Source organism: Garra rufa, chromosome 17 (assembly GCF_049309525.1).
Source record: "Garra rufa chromosome 17, GarRuf1.0, whole genome shotgun sequence".
Classification (NCBI taxonomy): Eukaryota; Metazoa; Chordata; class Actinopteri; order Cypriniformes; family Cyprinidae; genus Garra; species Garra rufa.
Window position 1 is genome coordinate 30,538,061 of NC_133377.1, and position 18,056 is coordinate 30,556,116.

Sequence of the window (18,056 nt, forward strand, 5' to 3'; positions counted from 1 at the left end):
AGATTAATTGGACCACCAGCTATGTTTGGCTCATACTTTGCTTATTCTGTTGTCCTTCTTGATTTATATGGGTGGTTAAGCAGATTTGATGGTGATCTGATTTCTTTTATCATACAATTGAATACAAATATCAGCGCTGGGCCTGCGGGCTACGAATGTCTTGCGTCGGCCCCGCTAGACTGTATCATTTTATGATTACAGCGGTCAGCTAACTTAGTTGTCTATATTTTTATTATTATTATGACCATTTCTGCTTGACCGCTGTTGAGACGGTTTAACCCAAAAGCATTTTTAATGGACATCAAAGGCTAAAATCCACATAGACACATGTCAGAGTGATGTGTTTTTGTTGACATACCTCAATAATAACTTGCCTATTGTGGCAGGAACCGATTAGCCTTTGTAGAGCTAATATTTGTCATTTCCCATTAGTTCAAAGTCTCGTATAATGCACAATCTCACGAAACTTGTCAAGAACATGTCTGGACCATATTTCACCCCAAACTCGAATTAAATCAGAAATTGTTTGCATAGCCAGCTATACAGTTGAGGTCAAAAGTTTACACCTTGCAGAATGGTTACCTGAATGATCCACAGCAGTGTTTTTTTTTTTGTTTTGTTTTGTTTTTGTTTAGTGATAGTTTTTTATGAGTCCCTTGTTCGTCCTGAACAGTTAAACTGCCCGCTGTTCTTCAGAAAAATCTTTCAGGTCTAACAAATTGTTTGATTTTTCAGCTTTTTTTGCGTATTTGAACGCTCTCCAACAATGACTGTATGATTTGAGATTAATCTTTTCACACTAAGGACAACTGAGGGACGCATATGCAACTATTACAGAAGGTTCCAACGCTCACTGATGCTTCAGAAGGCAACACAATGCATTAAAATCCAGGGGTTGAAAACTTTTTGAATTAGAAAATCAGGGTACATTTAACTTTTTTTTGTCTTCTGGGGAACATGCAAGTATCTTCTGTAACTTCTGAAAAAATATAATATTTAGGCAAAATAAGAAAAATGTACACATCTTCATTCTGTTCAAAAGTTTACACCCCTGAATCTTCAAGCATTGCTTTTTCCTTGTGAAGCATTGGTGAGTTTTTCAGGGCTCGAAATTAACTTTTTACTTGGTAGCACTGGAGCACCTAATTTCTTTTTAGTAATGTGCCAAACTTGATTCTTCATGGCCAATTCTGATTGCAGATGTTTTGTAAGCAAATGGGCTAATTCTGAAAGCCTTTTTTATATATTTATATGAGTAAATATGAGTATTTATATGAGTACATGAACAAGATGTTTATTTTCTCTATTATAGGTAGAGCCATTTAAATTAGAGGCAACCACTGCATTTTTAAACAATCTACAGTATAAACAACAAAAAATAAATGACACTTCTTTCGTCGTGTATAGACAATAAATGCAGGCATGATCAAAGTAGGCTACTCTTTCAATATTCAGAGTGCAAATAGAGACCGAATTTTTCAAGCATGATACAGAGCTATAGACACTACACAACTTATTATAGCCCACATACTAATAACAGCCTAGATATTTTATGTAGCCTAATTTGCGCACATTGGGAAGTCGCTCTCTAAACGTGGGGTATTAAAATTGCTTTTGAATGCGCGTTTTACTTTTGGTTTCGTTTTAACGATCGCGCGAAACTCTCGACGGCGCGGAGCGTGCATTCTACAATACAAGATATTACTTTAACAAAACCATTTGAAAGTGGGAGGACACCAACGGGATTTTGAAAAGTGTGTCCCCAGTGGAAATTACGGCCCTGCGTGAGTGCCGCTGAGTTATCGTTTGATGTGAATGTATGCCGCGTTGTACAGTATATTGAGATGGAGGCGCCAGAATTGTATCTGACAAAGTACGCTGTAGCACGAAATATACAGATTTCTTCAAAAGCAGACTGTGGAGACCTTTTAATTGTCCACAATCAAAAGAGAGAACGGCGAACCTGTCACTGTATCAGCTCACAGCAGTCTGTACAGTAGTTAGGCTAGCGAAAGTTTTGTAAAGAAATGAAACCAAGTCGCACCACAACAATTTCTAGCACTCGCACATATGCTCCCAAATACATTTTGAGGTCGCGCAGATTAAATTTTGGGAGCATATGCGACCAAAACGGTCGCAATTTCGAGCCCTGGTTTTTGAATCTTCTGTAATAGTGGCATATGAGTCCCTCAGTTGTCCTCTGTGTGAAAAGATGGATCTCAAAATCAAAATGCTAAAAAAAAAAAAAAAAAAGAATTTGTGGGACCTGAAGGAATTTTCTGAAGCAGCGGGCAGTTTAACCAATCAGGAAAAGCAAGGGACTCAACAATCACTAAAAAAAAAAAAAAAAAAACATGGAAAAAACAGCTGTGGATCATTCAGGTAACAATGCAGTATTATTAAATCAGGTTTATGTGAACTTTTGAATTGGATTTTTTATATTTTTATAAATCCAACTATTATTTTCTCTCATAGACTATATGTAAACGTCTTTTATGTGAAACATCTTATTCAGGTCACTACTAAATAAAAAATAACATGCTTTTTGTATGATCCCTTGTTTTCGTCTGATATTTTGATAAAATCTTTAACATTTTGCAGATATTGCAAGGTGTATGTAAACTTTTGACCTCAACTGTAAGTAAGCCATGCGTGAAGATTGTTTGAGCAGCCCAACCAGCCTGATTTACTCATTTACTCATGTATGTTGTTACAAACCCGTAAGACTATTTTCAAAACACAAAGTAACAGTTCACCAAAAAATGAAAGTGTGCAGAATAAGAGTTCAGTCAGGTGAAAAAAACATCTCGATATTGCACAAGTAATCCACACAACTCCAGTGTGTAAGAAACAAATTGGTGTTAAAAAATGATGTTTTAACTTTAAACTATTGTTTCTGGCCAAAATTAAGTCTTAATGGTAGGGATGTTTCTTACAAACATGCAGTAATTTCAAAAATAATGCAAAACATTAATTGATGTATTGGATAGAGTTATGAGTTATGTTGTGGATTACTTGTTAGATTCTCAATCTGACGGCACCCATTCACTGCAGAGGATTTGTTGGTCAACAAGTGATGCAATGCTAAATTTCTCCAAATCTGTTCTGATGAAAAAACTAATTCATCTTCTACTCTATATGTACTACATCGTGGATGTACTGTGGGTGAGAACATTTTCATTTTTAGCTGAGCTTTTTAATAAGCTGAGAGATTTCTGTTTGTCCATTGAAAATCCATTCACCAAAACATTCAGGATTCAAAAAGACGTTGTAAACAGTCCATATAAATTGAGCGGTTTAATCCAAGTGTACCTAGTCACTTCATATGAAGAACAGATTTAATTTACCCTAATATTTACATATAAACATTGATCTTATGCTTGATTTTGAAGCAGATTTAATGGAGATCTGATTTTGTTTATCATACAGTTCAGTAAGTGCAGCAATCTTCACTACACAATGTGGGCGTTTGGTGTGTTGCGGAGGATCAAATATGATTCACTCTCTCTGAACTCTCAAATGTATTTCCTCCCGATTCATTCTTTTCGAGGAAACTGGAGCGACGGTAGCGTTGCTTTTAAAATCCTTAGGACTAGAGTTTGTAGGTTGTTAATGTCCTCTATTGTAAGTGTATTACGCTTCTTTAATAATTTAACAGACATGATATCACTACCTGAGGAGGCCTGTTCAGTCAGCACGGTTTGAGGCTGGTAGGTAGTTTTATGCTTTTTTTCAGTGTTCAGCTGCAAAAGGCTGTCAGTGTTTACAGTGGTAACAGAGGCCTAATTGCATGAATTAAATCTATCCACGGACAGCTCTAGAGTGAAAAGAAAGCGTGCAGGTTTTGACGCTAAGGCTAAAGTGGATCTGGTGCAGAAACGGCCAGGCTTTTGTGTGGGTGGAAGTTGATATCCTCTCGGGACGTCGGCTGTTTCAGAGTGTCACAATAGCATTCTGCTGATCTGGGTTTGAGACTCGTCTCGATAAATGAGGAACACAGTGTGAGAGAGGAACAGATCCCCGACTTCTGCAATTTTTGTTCCACTCATTCATGTAGGCGCCTGTACAAGTCCTTATTTCATTGCATAATGTCTTTTTTAAATTTGAGGTAATAATGAAAGTAGTAATGCTGTTTTGGGAAACAAGCTCTGTCTGTTTATTACATTTGTGACGTGACATCTTATTTTGAAACTACATCTATGCTCTTTTTGTGGTTTAGCAGATTATTTAGCTTTTTGTTCATTTATATGCATGTCAAGGGCATTACAACTTGCATAATTCATAATATTACTATGATGGTTAATTTGTTAGAGGTGTAACATCATCTTCTTTTTTTGTCTTAATGTTACAATGTTTTAGGTATCAGATTGAAGACGAATCCTCAAGCCTTGATGAGATGCCTTTAATGATGTCAGAAGAAGCGTTCGAAAACGACGAAAGTGACTATCAGACGCTGCCCAGAGCCAGAGTGAGTCAGAGACGCAGAGGACTGGGCTGGTTCCTCTGTGGTGGCTGGAAGGTCCTGTGCACCAGGTAACAGGCCACATGAGAGCTCATGTTAATATTTAACCATTAAAATGTTTCCTTCAATGTCTAAGTGCTCAGAAATTAGTCAGACTTAGGGTTTGTCTATTTAACATAAACCACTTTTTTTAACTTGACTGTGTGTCACAAAAATGCAAGATGTAATGCATCGGCCAAAGACGACTATCTGATGCATTCTTGCACAGACCAACAAATAAATATCATGAGATGGCGAATGCAAATAGTTTGGTCTTGACTGTAAAGGCCTGTTCACATCCAGGGTGATAACTATACAGTCAAATCATTTAATTTAACCATGCAAATAAATCCAAAAGCAAATGCACTGTGATAATGTGAGAAATTATATTTAGGTTTGCCTGTAACTTTAAAGTTTAATAGTCATTCTAATTCTATGAAAACAGGGAAGTCCATAATTCAGTTATAACTATGAGGCTGTGTGTCCACCAAAGCGTTTTTAGTCTGCTGCAAACGCCTAGCTGTGAACACTTGAGAGCGCTTCTGCAAAACAGAGTTGTTGTTGGTCTTTTTTTTTTTTTTTTTTTTTTTTAGTTGAGACACTTTGGCTGATATGATATGGAATATCAGCGGAAGTGTAACTAGTACCTGAGTTTGCAGATTAGTTTATGTATGAATAAAAATGTTGACACAATATAAAGTACATGCTCTGGCAAAAAACAAAAAAAAACAAAGCGCTCCCATTTAAAGCCTCGGGAAAAATGCTTTGGTGAATATATGGCCTAACAACACAGAGGAACGATATAGCTGAAATCACATTAATGCTGCAGTCTGTAACTTTTTTTGGTTAAAGATTATCCGAATTCAATTTTTTAACAAGTACATAATCAGCCAGTGTTCAAAACTATCTTAAAAATTTAGAAGCAGTCAAAATTTCAGGAGCACATTCTAAACAATAATCAAAAAAATCTGATAAAAAATTAGCCTTCCTATACGAGGCGATATTGGACTCCTTAAAGTGATTTACAGGGGAATTTTGTTTTTACCTTTGTTTTTATCTTTTCATATGTTTAATGAGGCTCAGAGTTGGCACGAGTGCAATCAAATCCATAAATTCATGTTGAGATTAATGTTTTAAATATAACATTTTGGATACAGAAATATTCAATGATTTAAATAACTGAAAAGATCTGCCAGCAGGTGGCGGCAAGACACTGATTTAATTACTGAATCATGTCGTTCATTTGATTCGTTCAAACGGCTGGTTCATTCAGAAATAAAGCAAGTGACTGTCTTTATGAATGAGGAATTGAATCATTCCACTAGATTTGTTTAAAAATGCACATTCATTCATAAACGAAACAACGCTGTGCTTGAGTGGAGATGCGCAGCGGCTCAGTTGTGACTTGTTTCAGACATTTTTGAGACGAAATAGAGCAAAATCAGGCAATAGTGTTAGACAATGTAAGTCATTTAATAATAACTTCTTGTTTATTTAACTATTGTATTAAATCAATATCTCATTTACAAACTCCCTTAAAAATTATTAAAAGCTGTCACTCATCTTAGTTCGCAATCTCTATTATAATCAACAAAGCGCTCTATACTGCAACCAATCTCTTATTTACACTCTCTCTACTTTATTTATGAAAGGATTCGTGAGATATGTCTGTGATACATTACTCAACGTTGCAAAAACACGTAGAAACCTTTGAAGCTTCCCAGAGCGCAAATACAAATATTCTGATCTGGTCAGTTGCACATGGTCCTCCTACTGTAAATGTTTATTTCCTAGTCGCACACAGTAGTTTTAGTAGCAAATGCGAGTGAAATGGTCGCATTGTAGAGCCCTGATTTACAGCCTTCTCACAGCAGCTGAAATAATTACATTTATCATTTTGATGGCAGATTGTATTCCAGAAAGGATTATGTTTTAATGAAACACATGTAAATGACTAAAATTATATTATATTCCAGCTTTAAGACAGAAATGTAGAATTATACAACATTTGTATTTCAAAGAGAACAGGTTCTACAGAACATTAATTAGCTTTTTGGGTTAAAAGAAACATTTCTGTATATGAAATTTGAATGGAATGACTATTAGAGGTTAGACTGCACAGAAATTGAAATCTACAGATAACACTAATACACACTAAATACATGTAGTCACGCAGGAGTAATGTTGATCACATAAACAATTTGAGAGCAAAGCATAACAATAATAATACCTTGCATGGTTTGATGTGATATGAGCTAAGCGATTGTTAGATTTAATCACCACTGGTAGCGTGATTTATTGTAATGCTTTTTTTTTTCTCAGTTGGTCAGAACAAAAGTGGCAGACATGTTACTTGTTTAGATGACAACATCTGGTAAAATTTCTAATTTGGGTCATGCTTTCAAGACATAAAATCTGTGATTTCCTGAGTACAGTATCCACACCAGTGCAGTGACTCGCTGCAAGCCGCGCTGATGCACAACCCACGTGAAGAAGATAGTTCCACATATAACATTAGCATGCCTTAGTTTGAACTAGAGCTGCAAAACAATAAATCGTGATTAATCGTTTCAAAATAAAAGTTTATGTTTGCAAGCTGTCCCCCAGTTTCACAGACGATGCTAGACTAAAATGTAAGTCTAAGCTGTTTCAACTGAAAGAAACTTGCAATGACAGATCTTAAAATATATCAGTGCATTTGTTTTGTCTTAAGATGCACATCAGTAATGTTTTTTCCTTAGCATGTCTATAAAAATTGCTTAATTGTCCTAATTAAACTATGGCCTAATCATGGCTTAGTCTAAGCTCTGTCTGTGAAACCCAGGCCTATATATGTGTGTACTGTGTATATTTATTATGTATATGTATATATAAATACACACACACACACACACACATGTATATATTAAGGGAAAATAAGATAGATTTATATGTAAAATATTTATATATGGGTCAGAGACGAATAAGTGTTTAAGCATAAAAACAATAAGTGTAATACTGCTTTAAATTGTTGTTGTTTTTCCAAAAAAAAAAATATTTTATAATATATTTTAGTTTTAGTTTTTTTGAGCAAAAAATAAATATCATAAATTTTTCCCTAATTTACAGAAGACACATACTAAAATGTCATTCAGTGTAATAAACTTGTCAGGCATATTTACAACAAAAATCAATTTATGACATATTAAAAGATGAATTACTTTCACCCTAAATACTGATTAGTTGTAATTCTACATTTCTATTCTACATTTAAAATTTGCCACTATCCTAGGTTTTGCCCATTTGTCAGTTAACATTTTTTTTACTAATTTAAAACACTATAAAATTTAATTTAATATATTTTAATATGTACAAGTCAGAATAAGCATGTTGTTTGAATTTTTACAGAAATATTGTTCTACACTGAATGACAATAACATTATTTCAACCAAATTTTAACATTTTATTCTCTAAAAACTTATGTGAAACCTTAAATGTAGACACTTTACTTACATTTAATATGCTTTCTGTTGACAAAATCACTTTTGTGAATTCTTTTAATGTGGACATCTTTGACCCATTTATATAAAATATAAATTATATACAAGTATTTACATACAAATATATGCAATACATACAATAATTTTTTCAAATATATGTGTTAATATATACGTGTGTGTATTTATATATACATAGTAAATACACAGTACACACACGTACAGTATGCAAACATAATTTTATTTTGAATCGATTAATCATGACTATCGATTTGCAGCTCTAATTTGAACGCCAATATAGTTACGGTTATAGTTACCTTTATAGCTATTACTCTTGGTGTAAACGTCCCTAAGTCAGGGATTATGATTTTATTCAATAATATGAAAATAATTTAAATTATCGTTATTTGGAGGCTTTTTATCAGAAATTTGATAAATGATTGCTTGTGATTAAATTATTGATTAATATACCATTATAAATTTGTTTAAATTTAGTTTTTTAATTGATTGACAGTCTAGATAGATAGATAGACAGACAAACAGATGCCTAGCTAAAAGCATTCAAAACATCTTGGCCTTCACCTTTTGTTAATAAAATGTCACCATTGTCATGCAGCCTATTGTGTGTGTATGTAGTGCTTGTGCCAGGTTGGCTCAGCTCCTTTCTAACGCACCGGTAACTGTGCATGAAATACACACAAAAGCACAGGTCGTGTTTTTTGGTTGAGGTGCTCTCTGCGCATCATCAGTCAGAAGGTCAAACACGCCAACCGAAAATTTGCTTATCCAGCCAACGATGTCAACAAGCTCAATGTCTATTTTGGACTTGCATTCCCACAATATCTCAATGCCTTTTGTGTTGCATCAGTGACATGTGACACGAGTGTGATTAAAAGATACATTAGTCATTTATTGATATGAAAGTGTGTGCTTGACACTTCTCCACTTATGCGCTACATTATCAGCAGCGCATCTCAATTGTAAGCTGGGTATTGATTTTTTTTTCTCCTCCTAATGAACAAATGGGATTTCGCACAGCTGACCAGTTTGCTGCTTTCCAGTAATTTTCTGTGTGCTTAGGCAAAGGATTATGAAATGAACAAATAATTCAAGCAGAATAACTCTGCTTATTCAAACGGCCCTATTATTTGAACTACATTCATTTGAGCAAATAATCTCTCTTATGAATCAGGGCGCTGGCACTTACAGACAGGAGACAGAAGGGGCCAACACAAATATTATTATATATTTTTTTTCAAGGTTTATGTAATTTAGTTCAGTGCCAGCCAAACCAGTCGGCATGACTGTGTACACTGCGCAGAGTACCGGCAGAGTACCGTCACGCCGTTCAGCGGGGATGGCAACCGCTAGAATATAAAATGAATATGAAGGTCAACAAAGTGTTTGGCGCTCTCTCTGACCTTCACAGCGAATCGGAGCTTTCGTTTTATTTGGGAGGGGTTTATTTGGAGAGGGACATCATCTACAGGTTTGTTGTTGCCTTTCGGAATCGCAAGGCCTGTGGCGAATCTGTCACAGTGTTTGTCGTTCACAAACTTAGATGCATCCTCAACTCCTTATTTAAGCTTATTTGCTTTTTAGACTTTATTATAATTGCATAGTATTTTCAGTTGACATGAAATCCAAACTTACCCACTTTTCATAAGGCTTCTTGGTCTTACTGTGCACAACTCATTACAAAAGCAAAATTATGCTAATTTTTTGGGCACATTTAAATCCATCTCACAAATTTTAGGGATTGAGAGAGGATTCACACTCTTCTTTTACTGTTACATTTCAGTCGTGCTTCTCAGTGGAACTGCTCCGTGTATCTGCTTAAAGTTCAAGTGAAACTAGACTGAGGCTGTCTTCACTCTCTGTAACATCACTTACATTAATGTTGCATTACCGTCAGTTGTATTTCAAGTGGAATCAACTGGATACGCGCGACTGGTGATGAATTCCGCAAAAGGTCTCAGTGTTCGTTTTCAAGAGCGTTTTAAGTGATTAACAGGGTGATAATTCAACAAAATCACCGGTTTCCAGCGCAACCCTTAAATTAAGAGCTATGACCAGCCTTGATATTTGTTAATTATTCGGTCAGGGATATTTTTAAATGAAGACCATTTCCTGGAATCCAGGCCTGAACTGCGCCTGTAGCACTGTGTCCTCCTTTAAGCGAATTTGTCTAATCACTGGATGATCTTTTTCCTCCCGTGGTCTCTGTCACGCAGCTGTTGCGAATGTCTGGTTCACACATGTCGCAGGAAGAAGGAGCTGAAAGCTCGGACAGTGTGGCTGGGACATCCCGAGAAATGTGAAGAGAAGTACCCCAAAAATGCCATCAAGAATCAGAAATACAACGTTGTCACTTTTGTGCCAGGGGTAAGGCAGTGTAAACGATCTCTGCATGTTTTCTTTTTCTTTTTTGGTGTCCGAGAGTGCTAAAATTTAAAGGAGAATATTTTTTTATTAGTTGTGAATGTTGTATTACTGCTAAATATTTTTATTATTACCTTAAATTTTTTAGTCTTGTTTTTATTAACATATCGTCTTTTCTTTTCAAAGATGCAGATTTTTTTTTGTGCCTGCATTTGTACAGCTCTCGCTAGGCTGTTTAAAGTGAAATCTCTACCCATTGTACGCACAGCAGATTTGCTCAGTAATCAGGTTAATGTGTAACTAGCTGTGAAGTAAGGGGGTGTAACAGCAATCTAACGTATCTTTTTCCACTGAGTGTGTAAGTGATCTACTGTATTATGACTGCTGGCGATGTCTTATTCAGTGGAACGCACCTTCTGTATGCGCCCTTGGCAAAGAATTTGCAGCTTGTATGATGAATTATGTATAAACCAATCAGGTGTGCCTCTAAAAGCTGTGTTAGGATGTTACATGCATTACCGTCAATTACCTTACGTTTTTCGATTCAATTTGTCATGGGTGTTTTATCTAATATATTTCATGATGCTGATTTATTCTTTGGTGCTTTCTCTTTCTGTTTTTGTTTTAGGTTCTTTACCAGCAGTTTAAGTTCTTCCTCAACTTGTATTTTTTGGTAGTGGCTTGTTCTCAGTTTGTTCCATCGTTAAAGATAGGATATTTGTACACCTACTGGGCCCCGCTGGTGAGTACACATAACCGCACTAACATAGAAATTGAATGCAAAAATGTAAATTCACTCATCACTTTTGTTGTTCCATTTTTTTCCCCTTGTCGTCCAGGGCTTTGTGTTGGCTGTCACCATGGTGAGAGAGGCAGTTGACGAAGTTCGGCGCTGCAGGAGAGATAAAGAGATGAATTCCCAGCTGTACAGTAAACTCACAGTGAGAGGTGACCACAATGTGACACATCCTGATGATATTGTACATCTGTCATATGCACAGAGCATCATGTTTTGAGCTCCATTGTCTATCTCCAAGAGTTACTTCATTTGAAACCGATGAAGATGATATAATAGTGAAACGAAATGAAAATCAGTGTATCTGCTCATTTTTTTTTTATTTGTGATCTGTGCTGTTTACATTATAGGTAGGGACTTGATATAATCAAATGTTCTCATCCAACATTTTAGACATCTAAAATCCTCAAGTTTTGCAATTGTTGTGAAATGATGCATAATAAGTCATTGGTTTATTGAATATTTAATCCCTGTGTATCTTTTTAATAAAATTTAGTTCCTTTTTTAAGTGTAAGAGATCTAAATAACATTAAAAAATTGAATGGCACATTCAAATAAAATTTAGTAACTTCAGGTAAAATATGCAGTTTAATAACTTTAGGAATATTACATGTGTAAACGTCCAAGCCTCTACATTTCTGTGAATGACATTCTTGGGTGACATGTCACTTGTTGATCTTCTAGAATAATTCAATTTCACCATACAAAGATTGCAAATGACTTCTGTTAAACGCCCTGTCTGGGTTTAATTTATGAATAAATTATCCATAAAGAATGTCTTTCTGTATCTACTGGGAAAGCTTGGGGCTTTTGTCTGCATGTGTGTGAAATCATAGCAGCTCTGTTTAGTCCAAGTCTAGAAAAATCATGCAGAACAGAATGATTCTTTTTAATATGTTAACTTTGACAATTCTAATATTTATTATTTTAAAAAGTGTCTATATTAAATATAAATTTGGACACAGATCTCAATCCTTACCTAAGGCTAAATAATTCATTTCTAATTACAATAATTTGTCCATCTTGTTTTTCAGGGAAGGTCCAAGTAAAGAGCTCAGACATACAGGTTGGAGATTTGATCATTGTAGAAAAGGTTTGTTGTGCTTTTTATTTATTTTATTTTTTTTATCCCTTCCTCTCTTTTGTTGTTCAAGGTATCAGCATAAACTTGCTGCTACGTGATCCGTCACATGAAATCCTGTCATTCTTTCAGTGGGACATTGTGTCTGTCTCTGCCCTCGCTGTCTGTGGTTCGCTTTAATTGCTTGCTAGGGAAATGACCTTGTTCAATTATTCAACACGACGCTAAAATAGGACTAACGTTACAGAACTGGAGTCAATAACTTACGTATATGCCCACATTATTGCTAAGTTCAGCATAACTAATATATTAATATCTCTGAAGGTGGGCAACTCACTCATTTTTCAAACAGAGAGAGTATGGAAACCCCAAGTGCCTCTGACCTTTGTGTAATGTTTTGTTTCATAGAATCAGAGAATTCCTGCTGATATGATTTTTCTGAGAACCTCGGAGAAGACTGGTGAGTTTCACTCTTCACATAGAAGCGAAACTTTCAGACGTTTCGGATAACTACTTGTGTCATTAAGTCAGTGGTTTCCAACAGTGTGCCCGCGGGCAACTTGTAGCCCATATGGAGCCTGTGAGCCGCTTGTAGAAACCATTCTATAAATAGAAGGTTTATTTCTTTTTCGTATATATAAACAAATTTAGATAACAGTTGGTTTTAGTAAATTTATGCACGTTCCACTAACATTTTATATGCACAAAGTGTCCAAATGCTTAGTTTTAATTTTGAACAATTTATCTGTTGTTTTATCTTTTGATAAGATGGATGTTTCTCTTGAAAAGTGTGCTTTAAGAGCCTCTTAGTTTTGATATTTTGTTGAAGTGAACACTGCCGGTGCTTCACTTACTAGTTTAAAGTGGCACTTTTAATTCTTGCATACTGAGTAACAATGTTCTCTGTGTGAGAGTGAGAGAGTGTGTGTATGATTACCAGTGTTTCCCGGCACCGAGCCATATAAATGACTTACAGTCACATTATGATACATTATTACAGTATTTTGGGGTGCTTTGTTTTTGCCAGATGCTGCAATTGCTCTCTATAGATAGCAAAATTAAAATCAGAAAAGCATTTTAAATGTTTTTGCTTATATCCGATCTTAAGCAGTGTTAGTTTTTAGATGTAGTAGACTCTATAGCTCTTTGAAGCTTAATTTTAAGATTTTATATAAGATTCTAAAACAATTTTCAGTCTTCTATGTTCTAAACTTGAGTTTAATTCCGTTTCTCATGTTTGCTTTTTCAAATTTTTATTTTTTATTTTTAAATATTTTCAGATTTCCGTATCTATAAAAATGTTCAGATTTGATTCATTTAAAAAATGGACAATTACAATAATAATAATAATTATTTTTTTATGCATTAAATGTTTGTTGGTGAGCAGATGCTCTGTTGTTTTGTATATGGAATGCTAAAACGTAAAGAACATGGCCGTATTTCACCCAGCATCAATAATTATTTATTTTTTGCAATATACACTGCCGCTCAAAAGTTTGGGATCAGTAAGATTTTTTTAATATATTTTTTAAAAAGTCTCTAATGCTCATCGAGTTCCATTTATTTGATCAAAAATACAAAAAAAAATGTAATATGTGACCCTGGACCACAAAACCAGTCATAAGGTTAAATTTTACAACTGAGATGTGTATATATAATATGAAAGCTCAGTAAATAAGCTTTCTATTGATGTATGGTTTGTTAGGATAGGACAATATTTGGCCGAGATACCTCTATTTGAAAATCTGGAATCTGAGGGTGCAAAAAAATCAAAATCCTGAGAAAATCACCTTTAAAGTTGTCCAAATTAGGTTCTTAACAATGCATATTACTAATCAAAAATTACATTTTGATACATTTACAGTAGGAATTTTACAAAAAATCTTCATGGAACATGATCTTTGCTTAATTTCCTAATGATTTTTGGCATAAAAGAAAAATCAATAATTTTGACCCATGTAATGTATTTTTGGCTATTGCTACAAACATACCCCAGCCACTTAAGACTGGTTTTGTGGTCCAGGGTCACATATTATTAAATATGATTGCAATTCAAAATAACAGATTTTTATTTTATTTTAATAGACTTTAAAAAATATAATTTATTTCTGTGATGCAAAGCTGAATTTTCATCAGCCATTATTCCAGTCTTCAGTGTCACATGATCCTTCAGAAATCGTTCTAATATACTGATATATTACTTTTATTATTAATATTGGAAACTGTTGTGCTGCTTAATATTTTTTTTTTAAACCTGTGATACTTTTTTCCAAGATTCTTTAATGAATAGAACTTTTAAAAGAACAGCATTTATTCAAAATATAATTTTTTTCTAACAATATAACTCTTTACTATCACTTTTTATCAATCTAACACATCCTTGCTGAACTAAAAGTATTAAATTCTTTCTAAGAGAGAAGGACAGAAAAAAATTACTGACCCCAAACTTTGAACGAGGTGCTTGTTACAGAAGTTTCTATTTTAAATAAATGCTGTTCTTTTTAACATTTAATGTATTAAAGAATCCTGAAAAAAGTATCACAGGTTAAAAATTAAGCAGCACAACACTGTTTTCAACACTGATAATAAATCAGCATATTAGAATGATTTCTGTAGGATCATGTGACACTGAATACTGAGTAATGATGCTGAAAATATAGCTTTGCATCACAGGAATAAATTATATTTTAAAGAATATTAAAATGGAAACCACTATTTTAAATTGCATTAACATTTTACAGTATTACAGTTTTTTTCTGTATTTTTAATCAAATAAACGCAACCTTGATGAGCAGAAAAGTCTCATTTAAAAAGCATAAAAAATGATCCCAAACTTTTGAACGGCAGTGTAAATATATAATTCTATGCATGTATGTATGACCCAGACATGTTTTGACAAGTTGTGCTTCAGCAAAGTTTGATAATCCCAGTATATGGAGCATGATGGACACTAAAGCTTTTGCTCTGAGAGCTTAAAGACAATGACCTTTCCTGTCTACTGCCTACTGTTATATCAGTCTTGTCCAAGATCAATATGAACAATATGTTAAGCATTCAGAGTTCTTTAGTGTATAGGGGCCAAGGTTTTGGCCCATAACAAATGCGTCCTTCACGCATACATCTCTAGCCCTCAAACTTTCCTGTCTGTAAATAAAGATAATGCCCCAGAATAGATTATTGGATGTTGTCAGAATAAATTAGATTTTTAAAAGAATATTTCATTTTCATTCGGATTTAAGATAATGTTTTTGTTTTCCAGGTTCGTGTTTTATTAGAACAGATCAGCTGGATGGAGAAACAGACTGGAAGCTGCGAGTCGCTGTCGCTTGTACTCAAAGACTACCTGCCTTAGGGGTATGAACCAAACATATTTGATTATTGCCATGATCGTAATGTTTGTTAATAATAAATTATACAAATATTTGCCAGTTAAAGCACACTTGACTTCTTGTATGAAATACGATGTTATGATCTAGTCCTAGTCTTTTACATTTAAAGGTGCATTTATGCTTGGCACATATAAGTGTTTTTATAGTCTGTGAGTTTATTATGATTTCATCCAATTAAAAAGTTTTATTGCTCAAAATAAAAAGTATATAATATAAAAAAGGAAGATGATTCGACTGTCAAAGGCATCATCGCCCATCTACTTCTAGAGCAAAAGCTGCATCCCAAATCACATTTCAACTCCTGTTCTGTTCTGTTCTCGGATGGGTCTGTAACTTTACCCCCGTAGGCAGTGAGTGATGTGTCCCACACTCAGACTCTCTCAGGCTGATGATACGAAGGCTCATGTTTGATATCACTGTGTATCTGATTTACTGGCCGAAGGGTTTGTTTCACATGGGCCGGTAACTTTACCCCGAGAGACAACTGGAATCCGCCAAACGGCCTGTCTCCCGGTGCCATCGGCGTGGAGATGACACTCACCTCGAGCAAGGGTTCACGTTTGTATTTGTCTTTCCGAAACCACTTAATGTGATCACAGAATTAAAATTTCAGCAAGTCGGCGAATGATTGCTGCAGTAAAGCAGCGGGAGCGGTCGGATCGGGTGTCTGGTGGGCTTGACGGTCAGCTCGCTAAACATCCCTGTTTTTCATACTCGCAGACACGTCATCGAATGCAAGAGTCATTATAATTTGTAATCAACCCGTCAAAGTTTGGTTTTGTTTTAATTATGTTGTTTTGTCTGCATTATCTGTTCTGTTTGAAATTCAGACTCGTGGCAGGATGTCAGAAGGGGCTTATTTTCATGAGAGTCACTCTGATTGCTAGTCACTTTGAGTCCTGCCATAATACTTGCACGAACAAGAGGTTGGGTTTGGGCCGAGCCCAGAACTTTGTTCATCGGATGACGTTTCTGGAGCTGATTTATTGCGTTAATGTTTTTTCTTGACCTTTCCGCTTTCTCTCCGCAGGATCTCTTCTCTATCAGCGCGTGCGTTTACGCCCAGAAGCCTCAACTGGACATTCACAGTTTTGAGGGCAACTTCACAAGGGTAAGAAAAACTGCTGTTAATGATGGAATTTTTACAAGGCTGCGTTTAGCATGCGCTGTGACGTCACGGCCCCAATTTAAACCCGCTGTTAGGTTTTTGTAGAGGTATTTAATGTTGTGTTGTTGCCCAGTAAACTAAACCTAACCGCTGTTTTTAATTGCACATTAAAATAACATGGATTCTCAAAGTGTGCCTGTTCACATGACTATGAGCTGAAGTGTCTCTGGAATGTAAAACCGGCCAACGAGACGCATTCCTCGCAACGCTGATGACATCACGGGTTGTTAGGCTCGCTCCCAGCCCATTGGCCGAGCACAGTTCCTTATTAACAGCAGATTAGCGCAGCACCGGAGAAAGAGAGAGGAGGAAAAAAAGGGAAAAAGGGACCCCCCACATGAAGCCTGTCTTTGTTTGAAGTCTTCGCTCTTGGCCACACAGCATGCAGGGGCAGAAGATCACTTCCTGCGCTGAGTCACCCTCCTGAGCCTGCTTTCACAAATCTGCACCTACAGGGACACACTTCCAAACGCTGTTTCCCACAGTTCTTTACTACCCGTGCACTTGTTGCACCTTATTGCCACTTCAGTGCTTTATTTATTTAAAGAAGCAGTTCAGCCAAAAATGTTGTTGTCCAGACTCATAGACCCAACCTTCTCTGTGTTTATGAAGAATATTCTCTATTAAAAATATAATACAAGTGAGTGGGACTGTCAAGCTCAGAAATGACAAAAAAGCATATTAATAGCCATACGAGTTAGAAATTTTCCCTCCGTGTACTTTCCCTTTAATAAAGTTTTATGGTTCAGATGTCAATACAGCTCCTTACCATGACATTTTAATCCATTGATTAATCACTTGATTGATCGCTTCCGCTTGTATTATTCTCATTTGTAAGTCACTTTGGATACAACAATCTATAAATGTAAATGTGAATATGATTATTCTTAATGGCAGTCACATGCACTCACATCTTTGTTAGTGTCAGAGAGGTCAGTCCGTTTCAGTCCTGCGCGTTCACTCCTGATGTTATTTACTCTTGTCTATACGCCTCTGTATTTAAACAGGTGTTTGTGGGGTTTATTTAGCTATACATTGGGGAAATTTGGCAACAGTCTCGTTTGGAGAAAAAACTATTACGTAATGTTTTCTAAATGAAAACATTTCTTTCGGGGTTGATTTCTACTATTTATTATTAGCTTAATATACAGTTCATAAAGTATATATATATATATATATATATATATATATATATATGTATGTATATGTGTATATGTGTGACTCTGGACCACAAAACCAGTCTTAAGTAGCATGGGTATATTT

General features: G+C 35.3%; 1 protein-coding gene across 1 annotated transcript in view; it reads left to right on the forward strand.

Moving 5' to 3' along the window:
* Positions 1-18,056, forward strand: part of atp9b (ATPase phospholipid transporting 9B) — a 57,779-nt gene that overhangs the window by 961 nt on the left and 38,762 nt on the right. The window contains exons 2-9 of the mRNA XM_073821467.1: positions 4,360-4,533; positions 10,212-10,362; positions 10,988-11,101; positions 11,199-11,307; positions 12,190-12,248; positions 12,645-12,696; positions 15,496-15,590; positions 16,656-16,793. Coding sequence (XP_073677568.1) covers positions 4,360-4,533; positions 10,212-10,362; positions 10,988-11,101; positions 11,199-11,307; positions 12,190-12,248; positions 12,645-12,696; positions 15,496-15,590; positions 16,656-16,793 — 892 coding nt within the window. The remainder of the gene's footprint in view (positions 1-4,359; positions 4,534-10,211; positions 10,363-10,987; positions 11,102-11,198; positions 11,308-12,189; positions 12,249-12,644; positions 12,697-15,495; positions 15,591-16,655; positions 16,794-18,056) is intronic.